This window comes from Passer domesticus, chromosome 3, assembly GCF_036417665.1.
Source record: "Passer domesticus isolate bPasDom1 chromosome 3, bPasDom1.hap1, whole genome shotgun sequence".
NCBI classification, from domain to species: Eukaryota; Metazoa; Chordata; class Aves; order Passeriformes; family Passeridae; genus Passer; species Passer domesticus.
Genome location: NC_087476.1, coordinates 8,036,754 through 8,060,169, shown reverse-complemented (window position 1 = coordinate 8,060,169; position 23,416 = coordinate 8,036,754). Strand labels below are relative to the sequence as shown.

The 23,416-nt window shown below is 40.7% G+C and overlaps 1 protein-coding gene across 5 annotated transcripts in view; it reads left to right on the top strand.

Moving 5' to 3' along the window:
- KLHL29 (kelch like family member 29) overlaps positions 1–23,416 on the top strand; it is a 387,198-nt gene that overhangs the window by 222,901 nt on the left and 140,881 nt on the right. For 3 of the 5 annotated variants that reach the window (XM_064411797.1, XM_064411794.1, XM_064411793.1), the window contains one exon: positions 18,672–18,785. The exons of the other annotated variants lie outside the window; for them this stretch is intronic. In XM_064411797.1, coding sequence (XP_064267867.1) covers positions 18,672–18,785 — 114 coding nt within the window. The remainder of the gene's footprint in view (positions 1–18,671; positions 18,786–23,416) is intronic. 5 annotated transcript variants of the gene reach the window in all.

The following is a 23,416-nucleotide window of genomic DNA, read 5'->3' as shown; positions in this document are numbered from 1 at the left end:
GTTTGTTTTTTGTCACTTCAGACAGCTGTAAGCCTACACATCCTTTTTCAGAATCCATAAATGAAGATGAACTTCTACAAACACAGCTATTATTTAGACCATTTTTTAGAATTTAACAGCAGCTAACATTTTGAGAGGTTACATTTTGGAAAATGACAGTGATGCTGCACTTGAGTGTCTGTGGTAGAAAAAAAAACAGTCTCATGGCAAAAATTGTGGGTAGAGATTAAAGCTTGTAAATGTATTTCTTTAGGGAGAGCAGGTGGCATGTTTGCCATTAAGCAGTGTCAGTGAACACACACAACCGTGGCATGAATGCTCAGTTGTCTCAGTGGTTCTTGGTGCAGTTTTGTCTTGATCCAACTGAAAATGTGATTTATGCACAAAAAACAGCAAGAGATGGTAAGTGGCAAGAAAATACTCAAGCAGTGTCCAAGCAATAGCAGTGTGTCTAGTGTTCTGAAATTTTCTATGAATATTTTGGCAAGATGGGGCGGTCAATGGACACTGATAGTAAAGACAGGGAAGGAGAAAAGAGCTCAAGAGATGTATATCAAGGTATGAAGAGCATCTAGAGAGGTGTAAGTGATGATGGAGAGGAGGATGGGATGGCAATGTATAGTTTGCATTTGCAGTCATTAAGATTAAAAGAATTTATGTAGTTCAGCAGGTGCAGAGCTGCTGTTAACTTTCAGTTTTACTTTTAGAACAGACATGTTTAGTAAGGACTGGTTACTTCAAAGCTAGCTTAAAGGTATTTATGAACTTGTCATGTATCTGAAATTTTCTCAACTCCATGAGAAAACAAGTGAATTTTTTAGCACCAGGTCATTTTCTGGAAGAGCGGAGGGATGGCAGGGCAACTGGTTGGTTGTCTGCAGGGATCAAGACCTGCTATAAGGCAGCTTACTGTTTTAAATGGGATGAAAAGTATTTGATGGAAGAGGTGTGAAAGGCATTCAAAGAAACATCCCAGGGTATTTCTGCTGAAGTGCTGGATATTTTCTGTTTCTGCATCACAGTCATCACTGCTGAGCAAGACACCTGTGTTCCTCTGTAGCTTTCTTTAGAGGGGGTAACAAAAAAAGTTAACACAAAAAAGCATTGGAAATAAGGACTTTTCTTTCCTCTTTTAAAAAATGTTAAGTTTTTTTTTTTCAGTGATATGTGTGGCTGATCTTATTTCAAAGTCACTTTGAAATTTTGGAGAAAAGGAGCCAAGTGTGTGTTGGTCTGTTCTTCCCGGTAAGAAGTGGCAGGATGAGAGGAAATGGCCTCAGGTTGCACCAGAGAAGGTTAAGATTGGGTATTAGGAAAAAAATTCTTCACTTAAAACATCGGCAGGGATTGGGGTAGGCTGCCAACGGAAGTGGTGAAATCACCATCCCTGGGAATGTTCAAAAAGTGCTTGGATGTGGCTCTTGGGAATGTGGTTTAGTGGTAAACACAGCTGGGTTAACTGCTGGGCTCCATCTTGCAGCTCTTTTCCAGCCTTAATGATTGTATGACTTTAGGGGGCTGTATGATGGATTAAAATTTTACTGCAAATGAAAATAACTTTAAAGTCAAAAAACTGAAAGAAATGTTGAACTGCATTGCAACCAACAGTTTGTTTCTCACCATTTTTATTGGTATTATTTTTATAGCAGAGGAACTTTTTTAGTGGCAAATCTTGTGGCTTATGACATAACTAAAGCCATTTAAGAAGTTTATTCTTCTGTGAGTAAACTTTCATCTGTCAGAATGTGTGTCAAAACACAGACATTGACATCTGGAATGCTGAAGCTTGTGAAAAAATCTCACCATTTAGCTGGAGGCAGAGCATGCAGTTTAACTTGTTGAATCAAAGTTGCAGTAGGCAATCAGCATCACCTCCCTGCCTGTAAGAAGTCAATTGTTGGTGTTCAATAAAAAAAGAAAAGACAAGTAAGAAAATATTAGGTACAGTAGTTAAGACTTTGCAGCCAGTGACTATTATTTGTGTCTCTAAATCCTTTTGTTTCCAGAGAAAAGTTTGGCAGTTGGCAGAAGCAATACAGTCAGCACAACTGTTGTGTATAATACTGAGAAATTGGTCAGGAATTAATGCTTAGGTAGTTGCAAGTTTGTAACTGAAAAAGAAGGAATATCTGCTGTAGAAAAGGGTGGCTTATTAGGGTACATTTACATGCATAAATACAAAAGTGTGTGCAGAAGCACAGTGGGAAACAGCATCGGAAACTAAAAGGTGTCTCCTCTTGAAAGGAGTTGGGGAGCCGTCAGCTAGACTGTGGAGCATCCAAAACTCATAAAAGATAAGGTAAGGTCACCTAAATTCATCCCTGTCATTCACAGCCATAAATTACCTTGTTTTAAAGAGCCTGTTATGCTTTTTTTTTTTAATTGTTGTTTTGATTTCCCCCACTCTGTCCTGGCCCTGCTTTCCCCAAGAGTCCTACTGGGGTTGCACCTTTGCAGCACCAAAGAAACAGCACAGTAGGGATAAAAGACATAAAATATGTTTATGTCTTAGTGCCCACGTTTCCCATGGCATAGATGTGACCAAGTGATACAGGAATTTCACCAAATTACCTCATACTCAAGTGATTTGCTGAAAGATTTTTGTCCTGTAGTGCTTATTTCTGTTCAGCAGGCAGCGAGTAAAGAGTGCCTTTTCTTAGATATAAACACCAGTAGTTTTGTCTCTGTAGATGGTGTTGTGTTCTTAGAAATCAGGGAGCTCATCAAATCCAGACTCATCTCAGATTTTGCCCAAGAAACTCTCACACAAGGACATACTCTCAGCACATGAGTATCTGGCACTACATCTGAGAAAGGTCTGCTCTCAGGTCTCCCTGGCTCCATTCCTAATGCCAGAGTTTGGAGAACTAAATTAGTATCCATGGTAGAAGGACACTAGACCACACAAGGAGAGAGCAGTGACAGTCACTGTGCCCTAAGCAAGGCTTTTGACAGATCTCCCATAGTACCCTTGTATGCAGATTGGGGCTGTTATTTCTAGATTTTGGGTAGGTATATTGTAAGGTAGATGAAAAATTAACTGCAGTACAAGTCTTGAATGGTTGTGATCGTGGCATGAAGTTGGTGACTGGCTCCTGGGAGTTTTTCAGGGGCCTGGCAGAGGCAGACTCTTCTCAGTGGGGCACAGCAGGAGGAGAAGAGGCAACAGTCACAAGCTGCAGCAAGGGAAATTTCAATCTGTTGCTTAAAACAAAATTAGGTGGTCTTATACTGGAGCAGGCTGGCTAAAGAAGGTGTAGCATCTCCATCCTTGGAGGTACTCCAGACTCCACTGGGCACAGCCCTGAGCAACCTGATGGGTCTTTAAGGTTGGCCCTGCTTTGAGCAGGAGATTGGACTAAACAGCCTTAAAGTGACCCTTCCATTTTAAGTTGTGCTATGATTTTATAAACCACAGGACAAAAGTTTTATTTAAGAACACCTCCAGTAGCCTGGCTCCTGATTTCCCTGTAAAACATTTAACACTGACTTTGGGGCAGAGCAGGATCTATTTTAGTCTCTTCTGCTCTTTTGTGTCCGGGGCCACCGTGCCTGCAGATTCCTTCCTGCAGTAATTGTGCTGCTCTGATGGACTTCCCAGCAGTGCAGGGAGTGGGTATTGAACCAAGGACACATGGAGCAGCATTCCAGGGTAGCTTATTAAGTACCATGTCCATAAGGCAACCTGAGTGCTTAGAGCCTTCTACTCACAAATGAGGTCTGAGATCTTTGGTTGCCCTTTCTCTCCACTGTGCACTGAATTTGGCACATAACAAGGTAGTCTGGGCACGATGACACCGAGCCAGCTGGAGGGTAGGAGGAGATGCTGATGGGTGAGGTATCTTTCCTGCTGTCCGTCAATATAAAAAGTTAACATTTAATTGTTGCAACTGCTTTTACTGCAGGCTCTGATGTTGGACAATTACCTTATCAATTTCTAACTTGTACCTGAACTCCAAGGGTCAGATCTATACTTGGTAGAGCTGCTGCATTCACTAGGTTTCTGCTAGGGATTGGGTTGACTTGAGCTGTGCTCTGCTGTTGTCAAGTAGCAAAGTTTGAAGTTTCTGAAATTGCTCTGCAGTGCAGCTGCTGCACAGAGGATCACAGTGGTTTCAGTGTATCCTGCTTTGCTGAAGGCCACATGGTACCTGGCTAGACAATAGTTCAATGGCAAAGCCAATTTTAAATGTTCTGTGTTAAAGGTGCCTGAATTCACCCTGACCAGTTCCCATTCTTTTTGAAGCTGTGACCTTTTATTTACTCCAGAAGCCAGTTGGAGAGGGGAAAGATCATACAATCATAGAATGGGTTGGAGTGGAAGGGACCTTAAAGAACATCTAGTTCCAAGCCCCCTGCTGTGGGCAGGGACACCTTCTGCTGGATCAGGTTGCTCAAAGCCCCATCCAACCTGGCCTTGAACATTTGCAGGGATGGGGCAGCCACAGCTTCTCCGGGCAGCCTGCTCCAATGTCTCACCATCCTCACAGGGAAGAATTTCTTCCTAATATCTAATCTAAATATCTCTGCTTTTAGTTTAAAGCCATTCCCCCTTGTCCTACCACTATCTGCCTGTGTAAAGATGTGGTAAAGATTTTAAGCGACTTTTAGAGAGCCCCTGGAGACAGAAATTGAATAGTATTTTCATAATTATTCCACGGGCTAGTCTGCATGACGTCAATGTGATTCATGCAAGGTCATTACAATATATCTTAGCATCTGAGTAGGAAGTGGGAACAAGATCCTGGGGGAAGAAAAAACCTGTTGTATGTCTGATTTTGGTGTAAAGTACAAACAGAATCATAAATAAATGGTTAGGTTCTGTCTTGAGAAGTTGGGGTGAAATAAGGTGGAAGGCACCTTTAGAAAACCCCACATTTTCATAGGCCATTGACATATTGTTTGATACAGATTATCTGTGAAGCTACAATTTGATGATAACCAGCACAGCAGTAAAAGTGTGTAATAAATAATAAACAAAATATAGAATGCCTGGTATAATCGAAACAGCAGAACATTTATGACCTAAACTTTTGTTAATGCCTCAGTCTCTTCTGAGGGGAACAGTGAGGATTGCCACCTATTTCTAAATGCAGATATTTTGCAGAGTGATTTCTTTTTACCTGCTCCCCCCAGCACTTCTCATTGCATCTCTTATTCCTCTTGAATGACTATATTGCATTCTGTACAATAAATGGCATTTGAGTGGGTATTGGAAATGACCAGGATTGGTATTAGAAATTAAATAAAATATTACCTTTTTTTCCCCTTTTTGTAAATTGCTCCAGTGGTAGCAAATTAACAGTAAATTGATAGAGAAAGGTAAGCGCAGATCCTTTAAATCATAGTGAAGTTTTTGGCATTCAAGCTAGAAGTGTCTCAATTTAACACATCATTGGTTTGTATTATTAGAAATTTCATTGGTTTGTGGAGCGTATGATGGTTATGCTCTAAAATTGAAAGTACATAGACTCAGGACTTCCACAGTAGGCTGAGCTCTCACGCAGTTACTGATCAGTGTGCAGCAACTGCCATGGCTTGTTAATAAGCACAGGCAAGCCACCATTAAAACCCTACTTGCCACTGTATAGAAAGATTTTTAACAGTACTTATTTTCTTGTTTATAGTTCCATATCAATCATGAAATGGGAACTGAGAGACCAGTAAATGTCATTTGCCACTTTTCGAGTGGCATGAATTTATCATCTTCATTGCATTTCATCACATTCATCTGTTTCCTTCCAAACGGGAGTAGGGGATTAGAGTGGAAATGTGTCTTGAATCATTAAAAGAAACGCTACTTAAAATAGTAGGGTTAATTAAGCTAGCAAACTTGTTTCAGTTAATACTGAAGTGTGATCCCAACTCTTCTTGTACTGTTTTGAATCTTGTTCCCTGAAAATTATCCTGGAACCCCCTTGTAATAGGGGAGATACTTGGTTAAATAGTAAAATATTTTTAGATGCTTGCTAAACTTTAAGAGGGTCTTTATTTGCCAATTTTTATGGCTGCCCTCTCCACGGTGTGTTTGGCAGGCACTTAACAAGGGTTTATTATGTCTATAAAGTCCTAGCACGATATATATTCCTTGTCATGTGCAGGCTATGTTAAATGTGCCTTCTGTCACGATCATGAGGATGCTTTTATTCAGATGGTGGTTATCCCATCTGTGGGGAATGAGAATTTCTCCACTTTTGTGTGCTGCTAGGAGGTAATTGAGACTAAAGATACGGTGTTTGCCTTTTCCCATGATCTGGTGGACTCATCTGTTGTCAGCCCTTTGCTCTTACGTCCTGATGTTCTTCATTGTTCCTTGCTGAGTAGAAATTGCTAAAATGCTTTTGTGCTGATGTAGCAGGCAGAAGAAGCTGATGTGTCTGAAGTACAGGTGGTTTGTCCCAGCACCACTGGCTTGTCCCAGTGGTGCCCCATTGGCAGGGCAAAGCAGCATGGGCTCTGCTGGGAACATGCCTGGTGACACAGCACCTTGGGTAGGTGATGCTTGGAATGCTCTGAGGTCCTGCAGCATGAAGGGTCATAGGCATGGCATGGCACCAGGCCGGGTAGGGACACTGTTGGGCCTTTATCAGGTAATTGGAGGTCTTAGTTGTGGGATGGACGAGTGTTTGCAAAACACTTGAGAAGGCAAGTAGCAAAGGGGATGCCAGATTACCTCTTTCTCATATCTGAAAACTCCCAAGAAGAGCATAGCAGGAGCAGTTAGCAAGCTGGACTTGCTCTGCAGGTTGCAAATTAAATAATCTCATTTAATCTATTGCATGTGCTAAAATACCTCTGCAGCTGAGGATGGTCAAATCCAGCCCTAGTATAGGCAGGCAGTGCAAAGAGGTTAAGAGGTGCAAATCCTACCACAGTCATGCAGATATATTTGGTCAAGGACACTGTGATTCAGGACATGGCTCCTTCAGCACAAAGAATATCTGCACCATCTACACTCTCACTGAGACATTGCTCTGCAAAGCCCTTTTCTTAATGGAGCCAAAACTGGGATCTGAATGAGTTGTACTTGAAAGCAATTGTCTCTCTCATTTTAATTAATCAGTACTGGTTGAATACTACTGGTTGAATAATGTATTTAATGAATAATGCTGTTGTCCATCAAATAAATTATTCAATTAATCTTTCCTTTTTGCATTAGCTAAACACTACTATAGAAGTTCGGAAATACCCGTTGAATAATCTATTAGAATGATGCATTGCTTTTCAAATATATGATACAGCAAATAATTTTATCTAGTATTCAGCCAAGTTTTCCCTTAATTAAAATTTGCATGTATATAACAACTGTGCCTAAAGAATCACAAAGACTTCAGGTAATAGCAGACATGAGGTGGAGAGAAGTGTTTCTGTTATTTTGGATGATTTATGTGTTTTAGCTGCTGTGGTATTGTGTTCTAAGAGTATGTCAGGGATAGCAAGAGTTCTGAAGAATCTTTTTTTTTCTTTTTTTTTTCTGTTGTTGTTGTTGTTGCTGCTGTTTTTTGTTTAATAGAGTTACTTTTATTCTGAACTCCAAATAAATGGTATACGTTTTACCAGTGAAGTGCAGCCACCCTTGCAAGAGAAGTGGTTGGCAGTCATTTCACTGTCCAAGGGTGGAGAATGAAGAAACAGAGACTGAGGAAAAGAGCCAATTCCACCATGGATTCACATGGCAGATTATGAGATGCAGAGAGCTCTCACTCCTACCAAACTGCTCAAGGAGCCCATCTCGGAAGGGCTGACCACTCCTGTGAGGATCCATAACTGTGGCTGGGGACCCAGCCTCCAGAACTAATATTTACACCAGTAATGTGCATGGGGACATCAGATGCCTGGACAATAATAAAAAGATTTGGTCAAAGCCCTAGTATGAGTTGGGTGATGGCTGACCACTGCTTCCTTCAGACTTTCAAGACCAAATCTTGTGGGTGTGTGCAGATATTGGGGCTGAGAGGCAGAAGGGAGCGTGCCCAAACCCCCTGTCCAACTTGCATCCCCTGCCTCATTTCTGCTGACATTCCCATGCCCCCATGTCCCATTTTTGGAGGTCACAAGCTCTCCAAGCCTGGCTTTCAAGGGCCTTTAGGTACCTCTGGATTGTCAGGCTTCAGGTTTGGCCACCCTAACTCCATCTCTCTGGACTGGGGCAGAAATCAAGAGCCCTCTCTGCCTCAGCAATTATGGAAATCCCTGCAGTGTTTCCCTGTGTTATTGAAGACACCTGCCTTCCCCAGAAGTGTGGCCCTAGGAGGCATGGCCAGCTGTGGTGGTCAGCCTGGATGGTCCCACCCTGGGTGCTCTGGGAGGTGAGTGTCCTGTCCCTGAGGAGGGACTCGGGTAGTGGGAGGCTTTAGCTGTGGAAGAGTGGAGCTGTGGTGCACAGGGGGGCCCATTGGGCATTTTGCACTAAAATTCACTTAAATAAAGAATGGAAGGCCAGTCCTGTTTTGATTTAGAAGAGGAAGAAAGTCCTTTACTCTTGCATTTACATTTTTCTTTAGCTTCCAGTTTGTAAAATGAAAGAGTAATTTAGAGGTTCAGAGGATCTCCATGAAGTATGAAATAACCCAGTCACTGCTGCATTTGGGGTCTTGAAGACAGCCAAGGAACTACGATTGAGGCCATTAAGGTCATCTGGTTTTGTCTCAACAAAATCCAGTGAGTTTTGATGTTTAGCAGCTTGGTAAATAATGCTTTTTAAAGGGAAAAAGAGTAATTTATTCAGGAATTTAAGTCCCGGGCTTTATCGCTAACCCTTGGGAATGGTTGTACAACAGCTCACTGTCTCTCTAGTTTTGAGTGTCTCTCAGAATGATGTAGGCTCTTGATCTAGCCAACTTGTATCTTTATATTAAAGTTGCACTTCTTATGATTGTGGATTTAATTTAATGCAAACGGAATTGTGTCTAGGTGACATGATCAGACTGTGTTATGCAAACTCTTACATTATGGCATTCCTCTCACACTAACTAAAAGCTCTGTTGCAACATATTAATATAGAAAGAGTTATTTGTTTTGCTAGTAATAAAGGCTGTATATTTGCTGTTTAGAAGTAGTAATAAGGTTGACTTTTACACAACCTTGGGGAGAAAGTTGTGTTATATATTTATTTTTGAAGAGTTAAAAATTTAAAATGCATCTTGTGTATGTTCAGCTGAGACGAGAGCGAAGGAGAGTACATACAAATTCCATCAAATACAATTAGCATAATCAGAGGCTGGATGAGAGCCACAAATGATTGCACAAGGGGAAAAGAAGTAGTTCCTGGGATCTTGGTACATTGCCTGAAGCTGAAAGGGACACAAAGCAGTAGGAACTATTTTTACCCAAGGGCAATTTTTGCTGATACTGCCCTTGCAAGCAGCTCTTATTTTATTATTTTTATAGATTCTTTTTCTGCCTTAAATTTGTATACTGAATTATCCATGAGGATAAATGTCAGAGTGGATTAAGTTTAATTTAGGAACTAGATACTTCAAAACAAAAAATATCCCTCCTTCCTATATGCTCTCTTTAGTTTAGTCTGGGGTTTTTTGCAGGGGGATGAAGTTGGCCTTTTTCCCTGTAGATGCACTAGGCTGCTGCTACATAGACTGTATTTTCTTTGAATCTTTTTACATTCAGTTTTTCTGCACAGATAATTTAACTTCCAATATCCCATCTTCTTTGGTTTAGGTCATCATTCTCTTCATAGAGTTCCTGAATTTCTTTCTTCTGCTTGTAATATAGCTGGGTGATGTTCTTTGTAATTTTTTTTCCCTTTTTCCCTCTGGTTCTGCTGCAGTGCACACAGGGGCATAGTCAGAGAGTTTACAATGGCTCCTACCATCCGGAGAGTGATGAGTAATTTAGACCACTTGTTATCCAGAGCTGCCAGACTCCAGCTTCTAACAGAGCTGACAGAGAAAAGTAGACATGACACCAAAATTAGGTACCTGTATTACACTGTTTAGCTGCTGCCCCTAGATCTTACCAAGTTAGTTATAATAACCCTATTGATGTTAGTGGATGAAAGCTCAGTCTTAAAAAATTCCCCTCATGTTGTACACAGAGGTTTTGCCTATCTGCAAGACAATCTTTTCCCTCCCTGCTTCTTTTTTTCCTGAACTGGTGCTTTTTTTCTGTCACTTTGTGTTTCATCTCTTGTTTTCTCATCATGCTCACCTCCTTTCCACTCCTTCTGACACATGCAAATGTTCCAGAATACATTCATGCACTCATACTTTATTAGTCTTTCTCAGATGTATACTTTTCTGTTTTTTATTTTTTGCTGGGCTTGTTTTGTTTGGCACTCTTTTTACATTTTAATGCAAAATATGCTTAAGGGTGTCTGTTTAAAACTGCAGTTGTTTAAACACTCTAAATGGTCCCTTTGGGAAGGCAGAGGAGTGCAGGGAATGCAGACAGAGGCGGCTGATGATGACTTGTATGTAGCACACCTTCCTTTGTCCACAAAACCATGTTTACAGCACTGATCTCACCAGTTTCTGGCTCAGCTTCCAACAGTTGCTTAGTGTTTAAAATGTTTTTAAAAACATTAAACCCCAGTGCTTTCTCTCACTTTGTGCATTCAGAGATCTTCCCCAAGAAAAATTCTAATGGGAAGGAGTTGGTCAGTTGAGCACTACCAAGATGTTTTTGAGAGAAGCAAGATTTGAGCACATGCAGCTGGAAATAGAGCTCTCTTCCCATTGGGGAACCGCCCTGTTTCCTGAATATAAAGAAGATTTGGGAAGGTTTTTAGATACACCATTCTTTCCCTCTGGTACTCTTGCAGTTCAGATAATGCTACTGATGTCCCTGGGCTTACAGCTCAAGGTAAGATGCTGTGCTGGGTGTGCGACAGCTTTTCCAGACATGGAAATGTCACAAGTTTAAAACCTCCCGTTTTATGCCCTATACAGCTGTAAACAGGAATTTTGTTCTACTGAGAAAGGCAGGTTTTTAGTTTGCCCGTGGAGTTAGCTCTCCTGGCTAGTTCTGAAAGGGCTTGAACTCCCTCAAGCTTGGTATTGAAAAGCTTTAGACAATCACATTTTATAGCTATTTTACTTTTATTAGTGAAATTAAAAAAAAAGAAAACAAATTTGAGACCTACCTAGTTCAACCTTTGGTGAATAATTTCAATGTACAAATTTACTCATGAAAGAGAAGGAAATTAAAATAAGTCTCTAGATGACTAGTTGCAGAGGCAAATAAATAATTTTTAAATAACAGCAACAAGAGTATCTTACACTTTTCACCTCTTTAAGAATCACAAAGCTGTTTAGGCAGCAACTGCTGTATGAAAAGTGAAAGGGAAAGCTGTTTCCACGTGTCCAGCTTGGTGCTGAATGTGGCCATGATGCAGTGAAACAGTGTGGGACTGGACGAGAGGGCTCCTGCATCTCCTCAAAGCAAGGGGGGAATATTAGGCAGGCAGAAATGTAATTACTGGAGTTGAAACTGGGCCAAGACAATGGGACTGACAGCACATTCCTGGGAAATGTGCTCTTTGATCGTAAATATCTGTGAAGCAAGCTTGCCAACCATATTGATTTTGGCAGTGGATTATCACTGACAGCCAGGATCTGCTGCCCTCTTGCTTAAACCCTAATAGGTTTTTGGACAAGCAGCCAGGGTATATGGAAAGAAGAGCTCCCAGGATACATTCACCCCATCACAGCTTCCCTGAGTGTGTTGGGCTGGCCCCTGGAGAAGTCTTGTACAGGTGTTTGCTGCCAGGACAGCAAGTCCTACACGTTTGGGAAGGGCTGGCCCCACACAGGCCAGGTACAGGTGCACTGTGGAGTGTCCAAGCCGCTGGCATCCGCAGCTCTGTGCAGGTGCCCATCCTTTTGCTGAGGCTCGTCTGGCTCTGCTCCCTTTCCATCATGAGCTTTGATCAGAATGAAACAAAGCCTGACCTGCATGACAGCTTTTTTCCTTCAAACTCGGCTTTTGGGAGGCAGTTGCTGGCTTTACTAAATGTAAGACCCAGGATTCAGCAGCAAACCTGTTAGGTAATGATACTTACAAGCTGCTGGTACTTTTGTTCTTAAATGATATTGAGTATAGCTAGGAAGAGGCTGTTGTAAAATAATGAGATAAAACTTGAGAAAGTTTCATGGTGATGTTTGTCTTTGTGTCTGAAATGCATAGATTGTGCCCTGATCCTCAACTGATAATTCCAAGTCCTACTGTAATACAAATAATAACCAGATATTTAGGATAGATTAGAATTTACTTTTGGATCCATTAGCATTTCGGTTAAATCTGTCAAACGATTTAGAAAATCTATATGAATTCAAAGAGCCTGCTTATCATATTTTGTGACAGCTGGGTGAATACTTGACATCTTTGTGCTCTTAAAAGAACATATGCAAAGACTCAATTTAATTTGTAGGGTTGAGGGAATTTATTTGCCTAATTTTGAACCCACTAGCACATGATGGATTTGAAAGTTCAGTTCTAACAGGAGTATAATTGGGTTCTCATTTCACTTAGGAGAGAATGTGATAGAAAGGGTGAAGAGAGAGATAGAGACATGAGGAAAATAAAGTAAGAAAATGAAACTGAGAATACTCTTGAAAAAAATTGCAATGAGATTGAAAAAAGAATGTAGCAAGGCACAGTGTGAGAAAAAGCCTGTACATACAAATAAGTTACTCCTTAAAGGGACAGAAGAGACAAGATAATACATTCTTAATCATAGTGCCAAATGTCTTTTGGCTGAGAAGAGCTGATGCTTTAAAATTTACTCACTGTCATAGCTGAAAACAAAGACAAAATATTAAGTCCCTTAAGTTGTGGGAAGGGAGAGATGGATGTTTCTTTAAATACTTTCTCGAGCTCAGTAAGTAAAGCAGCCCCTCAAATGTTCATTCTTGCAAGGAGAGTCCTTAAGCACAAATACTTGGTGAGCTGCAAGGAAAGAACACATGGCCATGGCCATACAAACCAGGTCTTTTGGGTGAATATCTGCCTTGCTGACCAGCAGTTGTTGTCTCATGTGTCCTGTGGTTTCATTTGGGATGAAAATCATCCCACTGTCAGAAGGTCAGCTACCACAGCACTCGCTGGGTCTGTTCCCTGCCTGCAAGGAAAGTCCCGGGGCCATCACAAATGCCAAAGTCCTGTCAGGTGACTGGGTGGGTGTGATGTGTGCTGGCAGTTACTGTACTTAGAGATGGAAGTGGCACTGTACCAGGTGATAGTGAAGGAGTCTCCCTGTACAGCTCCTGAATACTTTCTTAAGTGACAAATGTTTGGATTTGTTGATTTGCATCTGACCTGCTTACACCTGCTTTGCCTTTTGTTTTTGTTCAGACTACAGCAGCTCCTTTTCTTACTATTTTTGAAAGGTGGGTGAACCATCTGCTTTGGCCCCTAATGTGCACAGTGGTATCAGTGGCAATGTAGGTTTTCTGTCTCTGTGCTGCTGAGGATTGCTGCCATGTGAGCAGCACATCCAGTCCAGTGTCCTTCCTCATCCCGTGCAGCATGTGGGGCCAGGATTCACAAGCAGCACAGCCTGCCAGCATTCTGAAGTAGCTTTATTAACAGTCCTTAGGGAATACCTCTCTACATCCCTCATTTATCTATTAAGTGAATCTCTTAGCAGAAAAAGAGGGCAGGAGTTGAGTCTGGTTTCAGTCTAACTCAGCATTTATATTTTCCAAGTTCCTTCCAAATGAGCTGGCTCCTGATGTCCCCAGCATTTCTTTTGCCTCACATTGGACACAAAGTCCCTTTGCAGCTGGGCACTGACTGGTCCAGTTGAACCAGCATGAGCCCAAGGCATTTGAAGGTAAATCTCTGTTCAGTGCTGTAGGACCTTGTCAGCTGCTCGAGGTTCAGCTTGGTACACAGCAAATAGAAGTATTTCTCCTGTGATACTTGTATTCACTTTCATTTTTAGGTAAGAACTATATTTTCAGCTGTATCACTGGCAACTTTCATTAACACTCCTTGTTGAACAGTAGCTTTTTCATCATTGTGCTTTACTAACGTTGTAGAATTAAATGGGTTTTTCTGTCTTTTTGATTGTATCCTGATATTCTGTCATGTTTTGATCTCTGTGTAGTGCACATAGACTGGAAACTCCTTGAGGTACAGACTCCTGGGGAAGGATACTGTAAGGGGGTGTATTTTTTCTTCAGAGGGTGCCTGCTGTGGCAGAGCCCCATACACTATAGTACTGTGAAATAATATAATAGCATTATTATTATTTCTATTTCCCCATTACCTTTGTAATACCTAGAAATCTCAATTTTGTTTAAAATGTATTGAGAACTCTAGGTAAAGAGAGGGAAATGGCAACCTAGAGACACAGCAAATGGCCCGAAGTACTAATACATTTCTTCTGACTTTATACAGCAACTTTTCCTTAATCCGATCACTGGCTAATTTAATCCTGTTTCCTTTGATTGGATCCCCTGGAACCAAATAATTTGTATTGTGTTTTAGTCTGGTATTTCTGATCATTGTCTTTGTTAATTTGATCAGGATTGATTGAAGCAGTCATTGAAAGTAAATCATATAATTAATCAAATGCAGCATTAGAAAAGCAAGCCCTCAGTGAGTCTGTTAGCTTTTACCTCTTGTTTTTCTTCCCCAGTATATGAAGCTTGGACTACTAGAGAAAGATGATGAACTTTTTTATAGCATCCACAGCTCAGTATTTGAAAGGGAAAGATATATATATATATGTACATATGCTTATTTAGTTGTAGAATAGAATAGAATAGAATAGAATAGAATAGAATAGAATAGAATAGAATAGAATAGAATAGAATAGAATAGAGGTGAAGTGAAGTGAAGTGAAGTGAAGTGAAGTGAAGTGAAGTGAAGTGAAGTGAAGCAGTTCAGTGGGAAGGGACCTACAGTTGTCATTCAGTCCAACTATATCTCCTCTCATCTAAATGTCACAAATTCTGTGACCCTTTCTGAGACAGACACGTTTGGTGTGAGATCTTGCTTAATGGTGCAACTTTCTTGCTAACTCAATTATTTTAAGAAACTCAACATGTGATCTGTGTTTGAATTTGACACAGAATCATCACTAAACACAAAAAAACAAGATATGGCTCTGTGCTTTATTCTAATAACATCTGGAAAATCTGGTACAGTCAGTGCTTGTCTGAAGCTAACAGTCACTCCAAAAACTGTGGTATGGGTGGAAAGGAGATTTTGGATTCTCAACAAAGATAATTCTGATTTACACCTGTTGTGGAAAGCATGCCTGTTGGGTTTTTTTCAGAGTAGGTGTGTGGTCCTGTTTTGCTTCTTCTCTCACTCCGATTAGTAGCTGTGACCAAAGTTGGCCATTTTGATCTGCACTGTTACATATTTATAGATTTGTGTTCTAACTGAAACTTTATTACAACAAACCAAGGCTGAGCTTGTATTCTGGAGGCAATGGTTGTACAAGAGCAGCTAGAACTCCCCTTGCTCTTCTGAAAGCCACGGCAAGTTCAGCAGGGGACACGCCGCCTCTTTAGGGGTATTACCTGCAGTGACCCCAGGCTGGCCTCCCTGGCAGTCCATCTGGGGGGAACACAAGGGCACTGTCTGCCCTGCACCCATCCTAGCAGGAATAGCAGCTTCGGATGGACCATGACCTGCAACAGCAGAGGAAGAGAATTAGGAAGATCAGATAACGACTCGCTGTTGTAGGTGAGGTATCCCTACCAAAGGTCATTTAATTTTAGCTTGTCCTTCCCTTCATGGCTTACAGAACTAACCTGTGTTATTTAGTGCTCACAATAACCCTTCTCTTTCTCTCCCTGTCACCTTGACATTTCTTGAGTGGGAGATTATTTTTAGAGGTGGTTTACTTTAACTTCCTGGGAGCAAAGAGGGTGTGAGCTTTTATGCTTTTTGTAACATGAATTTTCTTTTAAAGATACGTAACAGGGGATTTTCAAAAACAGAAAAAAAAAGTCTTTGGCCAAACTCGCATCCTTGCTGGATGTCCTCTTCTTAATTAGTCCAATGGCTCAAACTGGATGATTAGAAAAATTTAATCTTAAGAGAATAAAAAGTAAAGGAATGTAAATCAATTAAGGAAATGTAAGTAGAGCTTAATCTATGGTACCCATTTATCCTTGGACGACAAAGGAGTGTTTAGCATCACAAGTTGCTGTGAACAGAGTAATACCAAAGGATCATCTGATTCACACCAAAAATGAGAGTGAGGTGTCTGGAAAAAATGTGCAGTGATGTAGCACAATTCTGACAGGTGTACCAGTAATGCTAGACCACGCTATACCATTCTCAGTTTTGCTTTAAATCATGTGCCTGTGGACAGCCAAGTATGTCTAATAGCCATTCAGTAGATTTATATCTTGGGATGCGATGTGTTTGCCATAAATCTTTTAGAAGGATGGTGGTTGAGGCACCTGAGGCAGTCATGCTAGTCCACGAATCCATTCTGCTGAAAGAAAACAGGAGAACTGGGCAGCTTCCTATTGGTAGCGCAGAGATACAGAAACAAAACAAGCAGGAATGCTTTGATGTAAAACCTACAGAGCAGAAGAATTGAAGAAAACAGTGACTGTGTTTCCAGCAAAACTATATATTAGCAGTCTGTGGTAATTCAAATTAAATGACTGCCTCACTGCCTGATCCTGCACTGAAGTTCTTGTGTTACTAAAGCTCTGAATCTGAATGGAAACAGGGATGTATCTTGAGACCTCATTCCCAAAAAGCATCTGCCAGTCACGTCTGGTCAAACAGCTTGGGGAATGTTTACCTTTTTTAGGAACCAGTGGGATATCAATGGGTTAGAGCTGGTTTTGCACAAACTTGTTTGAATCGTCTGCCTGCACAGAGGAAAATGTTTTTAAAGCAGAGGAAAAAAGGTTTTAATAAGAATCATTGAGATCCGTAATTTTGGGTTAAAAGGGAATGCAGTATGTTATTGTAATATTTTTCACTGTGAATTATGTTTGAGATTCCTTTAGACAACCAAAAATTTTAACAAGACTAGAGCAATTACAGGAATACCCAGATTTTAGATGTTATCTTGGAAGTAGAAAAGGGATGGATTGTTAAAGTGTATAGTGTCTGAGAGAAATAGCACTCTAATGCTGTTTTTCACATCTTAATTTTAGTGACTGCATAACCTACCTTCATAAGATGCTCTTAATTGAACATTTCAATAGAATTTGAATAAAGTCTAATATATCTGGGATTCCTCCTCCACTTCTTAAAATATGATGTGAAATTTATTAGTCTTAATGCACATATCCCAGAGCTAATTGTTTTATCTTGTAAATCAGTTTCTCATCTTTTTTATGGCTTTTACTTTCAAATATGAAAAAGTTAAATAAATTCTTGATTGAAAAGTCTTGGGTGTTTTGCAGTAGCAAAAGGGGGAGGGGGTCAGCTTTGTAAGTGCAAAAGGATTTTTAGTTCTTTTTTTAATTATTTACAAATGCTGAATTAAAGGACAGCAGAGTTTAAATTATGCATTAAATTAGCATGTTACTGATGGAAGACACTCAAAGAAAGTTGAAAAATTTTAATTGCTGTGATCCAAATTCAGCCACAATTTAATAGCTTAATTGGTGTTGATGAACTTAAGGCAGTGATAAACCCTAACCTATAGGCTTATTTTTCTTTTTGCTGTGAAAGGTAAGCATGCTGTTTCTACAGTACTGTCTGTCCTTTTGTTTGAGAGTTGACTGGGTACACTTTGATCCTTTTTTTAGAAAAAGAATTCTCTGTTCTCCCTTAAAGAAAGCTTCCTGAGACCTGGATCAGATTATGGAAACTAAAGTGAGCACACAAAAGTGCTTGTTAGAAAGTGAAATATATGTGCAAACTAAATGTGCCCTTGATGATAGTCTTATTGATCAAACCAAGTTAATAAATCACTAATATCACGCAGCACTGTTCAACACTCACAGGCTTATATTGGTTTCTTTTTTTTTTTTCCCTTTCTTTTTATGTGCCTGCTGTGTAGGCAGAGAACATGCACTTTCCTGCCACGGACTGTGTACTACAATTGAAATACTGAGTTCAGAGGGCTTGAATGTAAAATGTCGGCATCCAATACAAGAAAAAGGAACTTTTATAGCAGTAACTTACTGCTGGGATTGGAGCATTTTGCTTCTTAAGTATTCTTCTTTTTCTTTCTAATGCTTCAGGCCCTCATCCAGAATGAAATTTGGGGTCCTGTTTGGATAATTAAAATAATTCCATGGGAAATTTTGCATAAAAATGCCATATGGAGTGACTTCTGAGCCTAGCAATGGCCAGCATTTGCATTCAAGATAAATGTTTCATTTTCAAGAAGTCTGCCTTTAGGTTCTTCTTCAGTAGCTTTGCCAGTACATAAGGGCAACATCCTTTGTGCACCCTTGGGATTCTGGTCTGACAAGCACTTACTCCATTATTGCCCATATTTCCTTAAGCCCTCTGACAAAAAGCACTTATGATGAGCTGGATTTATCTGCCCGTGCCGTGGGATGCCTGCAGGATCTCTGAGAGCCCTCTCGCGCTGCGCAGTGCATGTTCTCTGTAGCTGCCACGTTGTTCCCGGTGCCGCGCGTTTTCTCCTCCGTCGTGAGATGATTTTGCATTCGTAGCATTGCTCTGATTTGGGGTTGATCTGCATGCAGACCGTGTTAGTAGAGGAGGTTCTGCTCAGGCTAAAGTGGGGCTTCTGTGCTCGAACCCAGTGTCGTGCGCTGATGTCCCTGGTGTCCTGGAGCAGCAAGTGTCGCAGCCGGGACCTTGGTTCGATACCTCAGCTCCGTTCCCTGATGTTCTCGCTGAGAAATGAAGGCAGCTGGGTGAGTACCTGAGCCTCTGCTGGTGCAATTTGCCAAGACAGAATACAAAGTAGCATTTATGAAGCACTTCTTGTCATTTCATGGTCCTGCATTCATTCCTAGCTAATGACGGAAGCACTTGTGTAAGAGCAGTGGTTGTACTGGGCAGTCAGCCATGAGAAAGAAATAGACACCACCTGTGGTCAATTCACCCTTTTCTCTCCCATCTTTCTCTGTTCTTTTCCATAATCTCATTCCTTCTCTTCCCTTCACGAACCTGCAGGTAATGTGGATGGTGAGCCTTAGAAAAGGTTGATAAGAGAGAAGATGTTGACCCTTTCCCAGTATACCTTCCATTGCATTGTCAGAGTTAGGGAATTTGGGCTCTTATTTACTAGAGTAGCCAAGGTTCAAGGAAAGTTGGGGTTGATTTTGGTGGTGGGAAGAAGCTGGACATGCTCATACTTGTGCTCACAAACTGAGTGGTGAGAAGTTCTGCTCTGCATGGAGCGAGGATCACCCAGGGCTGGGTAAAGGTCTGATGCTGTGCTGGTCTGGAGCTGCTGGGAATGGGTGGAATGCACCTCACTCAAGAGAGAAGCAGCAATATGTTTCATTAGTTAATAAGTTCAGTGGAATTTAACAAAGTTTAACAGTGGTTTACAAAGGTTAAGTAAGTTTGATGGTGAGGTTCACCTTATTAATTACTGCATGGAAGAAGGGCACAAATGCAAACTGAGTTAGAATCAAATTAGAATGTTTTGCTCAGAGACCGGAGATGCAAAATGGTAAGGAAGACTCTCCCGATGAGTCATGAGATACAGAGTGGTGGAACTTAGGTGCAGCCAAGTCCAGTCTGAGTCTCAGACAAAGGTCTATATCTTATGAAAGAAATACAAAGAGTGAGGAAGAGTCTTCTGTTGAGTCACAAGGTTCAGAGTGGACCCGCTTTCATTCTTAAATAATTGTGGAGCCTTGGTGCAGTTAGGTCCAATCAAGGTTTCAGACTTGGATGTGGGATTATATCTAATGGAATGATCTATAATAAGTTGATAATAATTAATATTGAATAGCTGCATGAATTAGTAATGTTTCATTAGTATTAATTTAGGTTCCTGACAGATCAGCCATTGGTTAAAGGTCTTGGTGTCTCAAGGAGACTTCTTGAGAGTTGTCCCAGCTCAAGGAAGGATCACCACCATGCAACCGGGCTGCCTGGCCAGAAGAGCTCAAGAGGCTCACTTAGGCTGTCATATTTCTGGAATAAAGTGGTTGGGTTATAGTCCCAATTGCATGTGATGGAAAAGGTATGCATGACTCTCCTTGTACCAAGAAATTTCTTTGCCCCTCGATTAATGAATCTTGGAAAAGCCACCAGCTTTTCATGTGTTAATCGCATGACCAGTGTTCCAAGCTCATGTGCATTGATGCTCACTCTCTCACTGTTTCCTTCATGGTTTTTCAGAGAACAAGTTGAAACTAGAGAAGGTCTTGGCCTGGACACGGATCAGATTTTTACTTCCTTTGCAGCCTCTACCAAACTACCGCAGTTTGGTTAAGGGGTAGAATGCATCCATCACAGGGATGTGGGTCTGCTGCACTCATGGGTTACTCCGAGCCTGTGTCATTAACCTCGAGGTGGGGAGTGTTTTTAAATCCGCTGCAAGGCGAGGACTTTACCCCGCTGCTGAGCCATGTGTCTCTGAAGTCTGTGCCATGGTGCTCCAGAGCTTGCCCTGACCGGTGGCTTCTTGCTGGATGGTGTTTAAAGAGTCTAAATATTGAATTATTCTGTCTACTCAAGAGGGAACTTAGACTTCTTTTGTCTTTTATGCAGGGTAGTAACGTTTTTCCTCTGAGTTAACTGTATTACTCGCTTTCTTGCGGCTCCTGCATTAGTTTTGGGAAGAGAAAAACAACGCTGTGTCATCGCTGAATTACCTGGTGATGGGAGCTGTAAGGTAGATGAGTTCTTCTCTCCACCCATGAGCAAGTCCTTGAATGAGGTTTTACTGCAGGACTGTTCTTTCTGTTCCTCTTACACGCTGGCTTGTCAATATCTCTTAGGTTTTTAATATGTTACAGTACATCTGTCTCTTAAAACAACAGTTTAATTTCTGTAGCCCAGCCACACAGCCAGTGCTGGGGAGATATTGCTGTCATCAGTGCATCTTTAAAAGCTCTACTTCCATCCTTAAGAGCTACTTGGGCCATGGACTAAACTCAGAAATATACTTGGGTCCTGTCCAGCGCCATGTAGGAATTTGCTCCATATGAAGATTTATCCCTGTATGGTTCAATTTTACATGCATGCCTACAAATAATACCTGTTTCATGCAATATTAACAGTGTGAACTATAAATTAGACAATAAACTCTTCGGTGCAGAGACCACTAAACTTTTTAGAGCATCAGACATATTCAGACTTCAAACCCAACCAGGGCCACCAGTCATTACCAGTTAGAGGCATAGAGAACAGCTTTAAAAGAATTCCCTCATTAAACTGAAGTTGCTTTTACCCATGACAGGCCATAAAACCTGAATCTGTGGGAGGGAATGTTTGCCTCTGTGCATGCATGCACCTCAACCTTTTTATTTTCAATGGGAAGAGAAATAGACTGGGTTGCATATGGGATACATTATCTTGGTATTAAGCTGCCATTCCCAATCTCCTTTGGAAAATTGGAACAGAGATTCACTACTTCTCATCCATCACTTTAAATGAAGGTCTTTTTAAAACAATTTTGATTGCTGGGAATCACAAATAGTATCTCTCTTTCCAGATCTCTCTTTCCATTTTTGATCATGAAACTGTTAGAATAGGTCTTAACACTCTGAGCCATAGCAGGATGTGTGTCAGTGATTCCACAAGTTGAGAAGAATTTCCTGAAATGTGTTTGTAAGGCCTTTGCAGGAGGTGCTTAGTGGTGTTGAACCTGAGTAAGATTGTACTGGAATTTTTGTTGTTGGATTTTTGTGTTTGTTAGGTTTTTTAAGTCCACTAACATACTCTTGATGCTGTTGGTAGTACAATAGGTTTTATGTTTCTATTGATGTAAAAAGGTCTTACTAGAAGATCTTATTTCATTACAGATTTGTAAAGCTTAGGACTTAAAGTCAGACTTAGTTGTAGCTATACCTCCTCAATACCTAAGAATAGCTGTATACAGCCATGATGCTGTATAGATCAAATCACTAATTCCCAATCTTTAGCACCAGCTGATGGCTGTGAACTCATGAACTTTCTTGTGGATATTCTGAAAAGCCCCATGAATCTGAAGGTTTTAATGTTTTAATATAATAAGGTTCAGTGGACCAGCTGTACAACAATTACTATTGCCTATGGGCCATGGTTTATGACTGCTTGAGCTGCAAGAAATTGACAGTCTGGCAACTTGTCTGTGTTAGTCTCATGTAATTCCAGAATTGTTCTGTCTTGCTCTCTTCTGTCTGTACATCTGTATTGCAGTTAATTTCCTTAAAACTGGGAGACTGCTCCCTTCTGGAGTTCAAAGTGGCAGGTGGTGAAATGCAGACTTCAGCTGAACATTTTTATTGGTTCTTAATAGTAGCTTCAAACTAAAGAGGAAAAAAATATCCTGAGATTTTATTTTGGGGTACTCTATCCATGACAAAGAGCACAAATTGAACATTTTACGGGTGCTAGAAAGATGCTGATGATTCCTTAAGTAGTCTTTGTAGTCTGCCAGGAATTTCAGGCAATTAACTAGCCAGTGCTGCTGTTGACTAGCCAGGCTTTAACAAACCTTTTAGAAACCTTTTGGTCTTTTCATGTAAATAGACTTTTGGCAGAGATGTATACCCAGTAGATTTTGTAATGCATTTCCTTTTTTCATGTGTTCCATGTTTAATTCAAACAAGCATCTGACATGAAAGCTAAAGATAAAAGTGTAACATAGTACAATTAGTTTCTGTGAAGTCTGTGGATCACTAATGGAACACAGCTCTTCCCCCTGCACAACTAGCATAATACAGGCCATTTTTTGGTCATTTGTGTTGTACATTAAAAGCATCAAATAGAGCACTGTCGTGGGCCTGAGCGAATGGACACAAAGTTCCTTTGTTTGATAACGCTGGAAATAATTTCACTTTCCAGAGACACAAATGGGTAATTGCTGCAATCAGATCAGAGACATATAACACTTGTAATGTAACCCTTCATGTATTAAGAAAAATAAAGCAGAAATTAGATCAGAGACCAGAAGTATGTATACATTTTAAAAGGAAGTTCAGTGAACTGTTTCTCTCTTTCCACCACCATTACTGTCTGTGTTTCATGGATGTGTGTTGTGATTTCATACCAGCTGATCTCTGGTACTTTCTGATCAAACAAGTACAAGTTTGAGAGTACAGTTTGAAAGCAACCTACTGGATTTGTTTGTTTAAATCCTCTGAGCCCCTAAGAAGCAGGGTTTGTGAGCATGTTTAATGAAATAAAATCAGGCATTTAGTGAAAGTGAAGGAGAAGCATTTATTGATAGCAAACCTGATAACCTCCTTCCTCTTTTTTAATGCTCAAAGTATGGAATTTAGATCTAGATTTGGTTGCAGACTCTTCCACTTTCACATGTGTCTGATATGGGGCTCTAGGGTTTTCAGAAAACAAATTCCAAAATAAGAAACTGGATCTT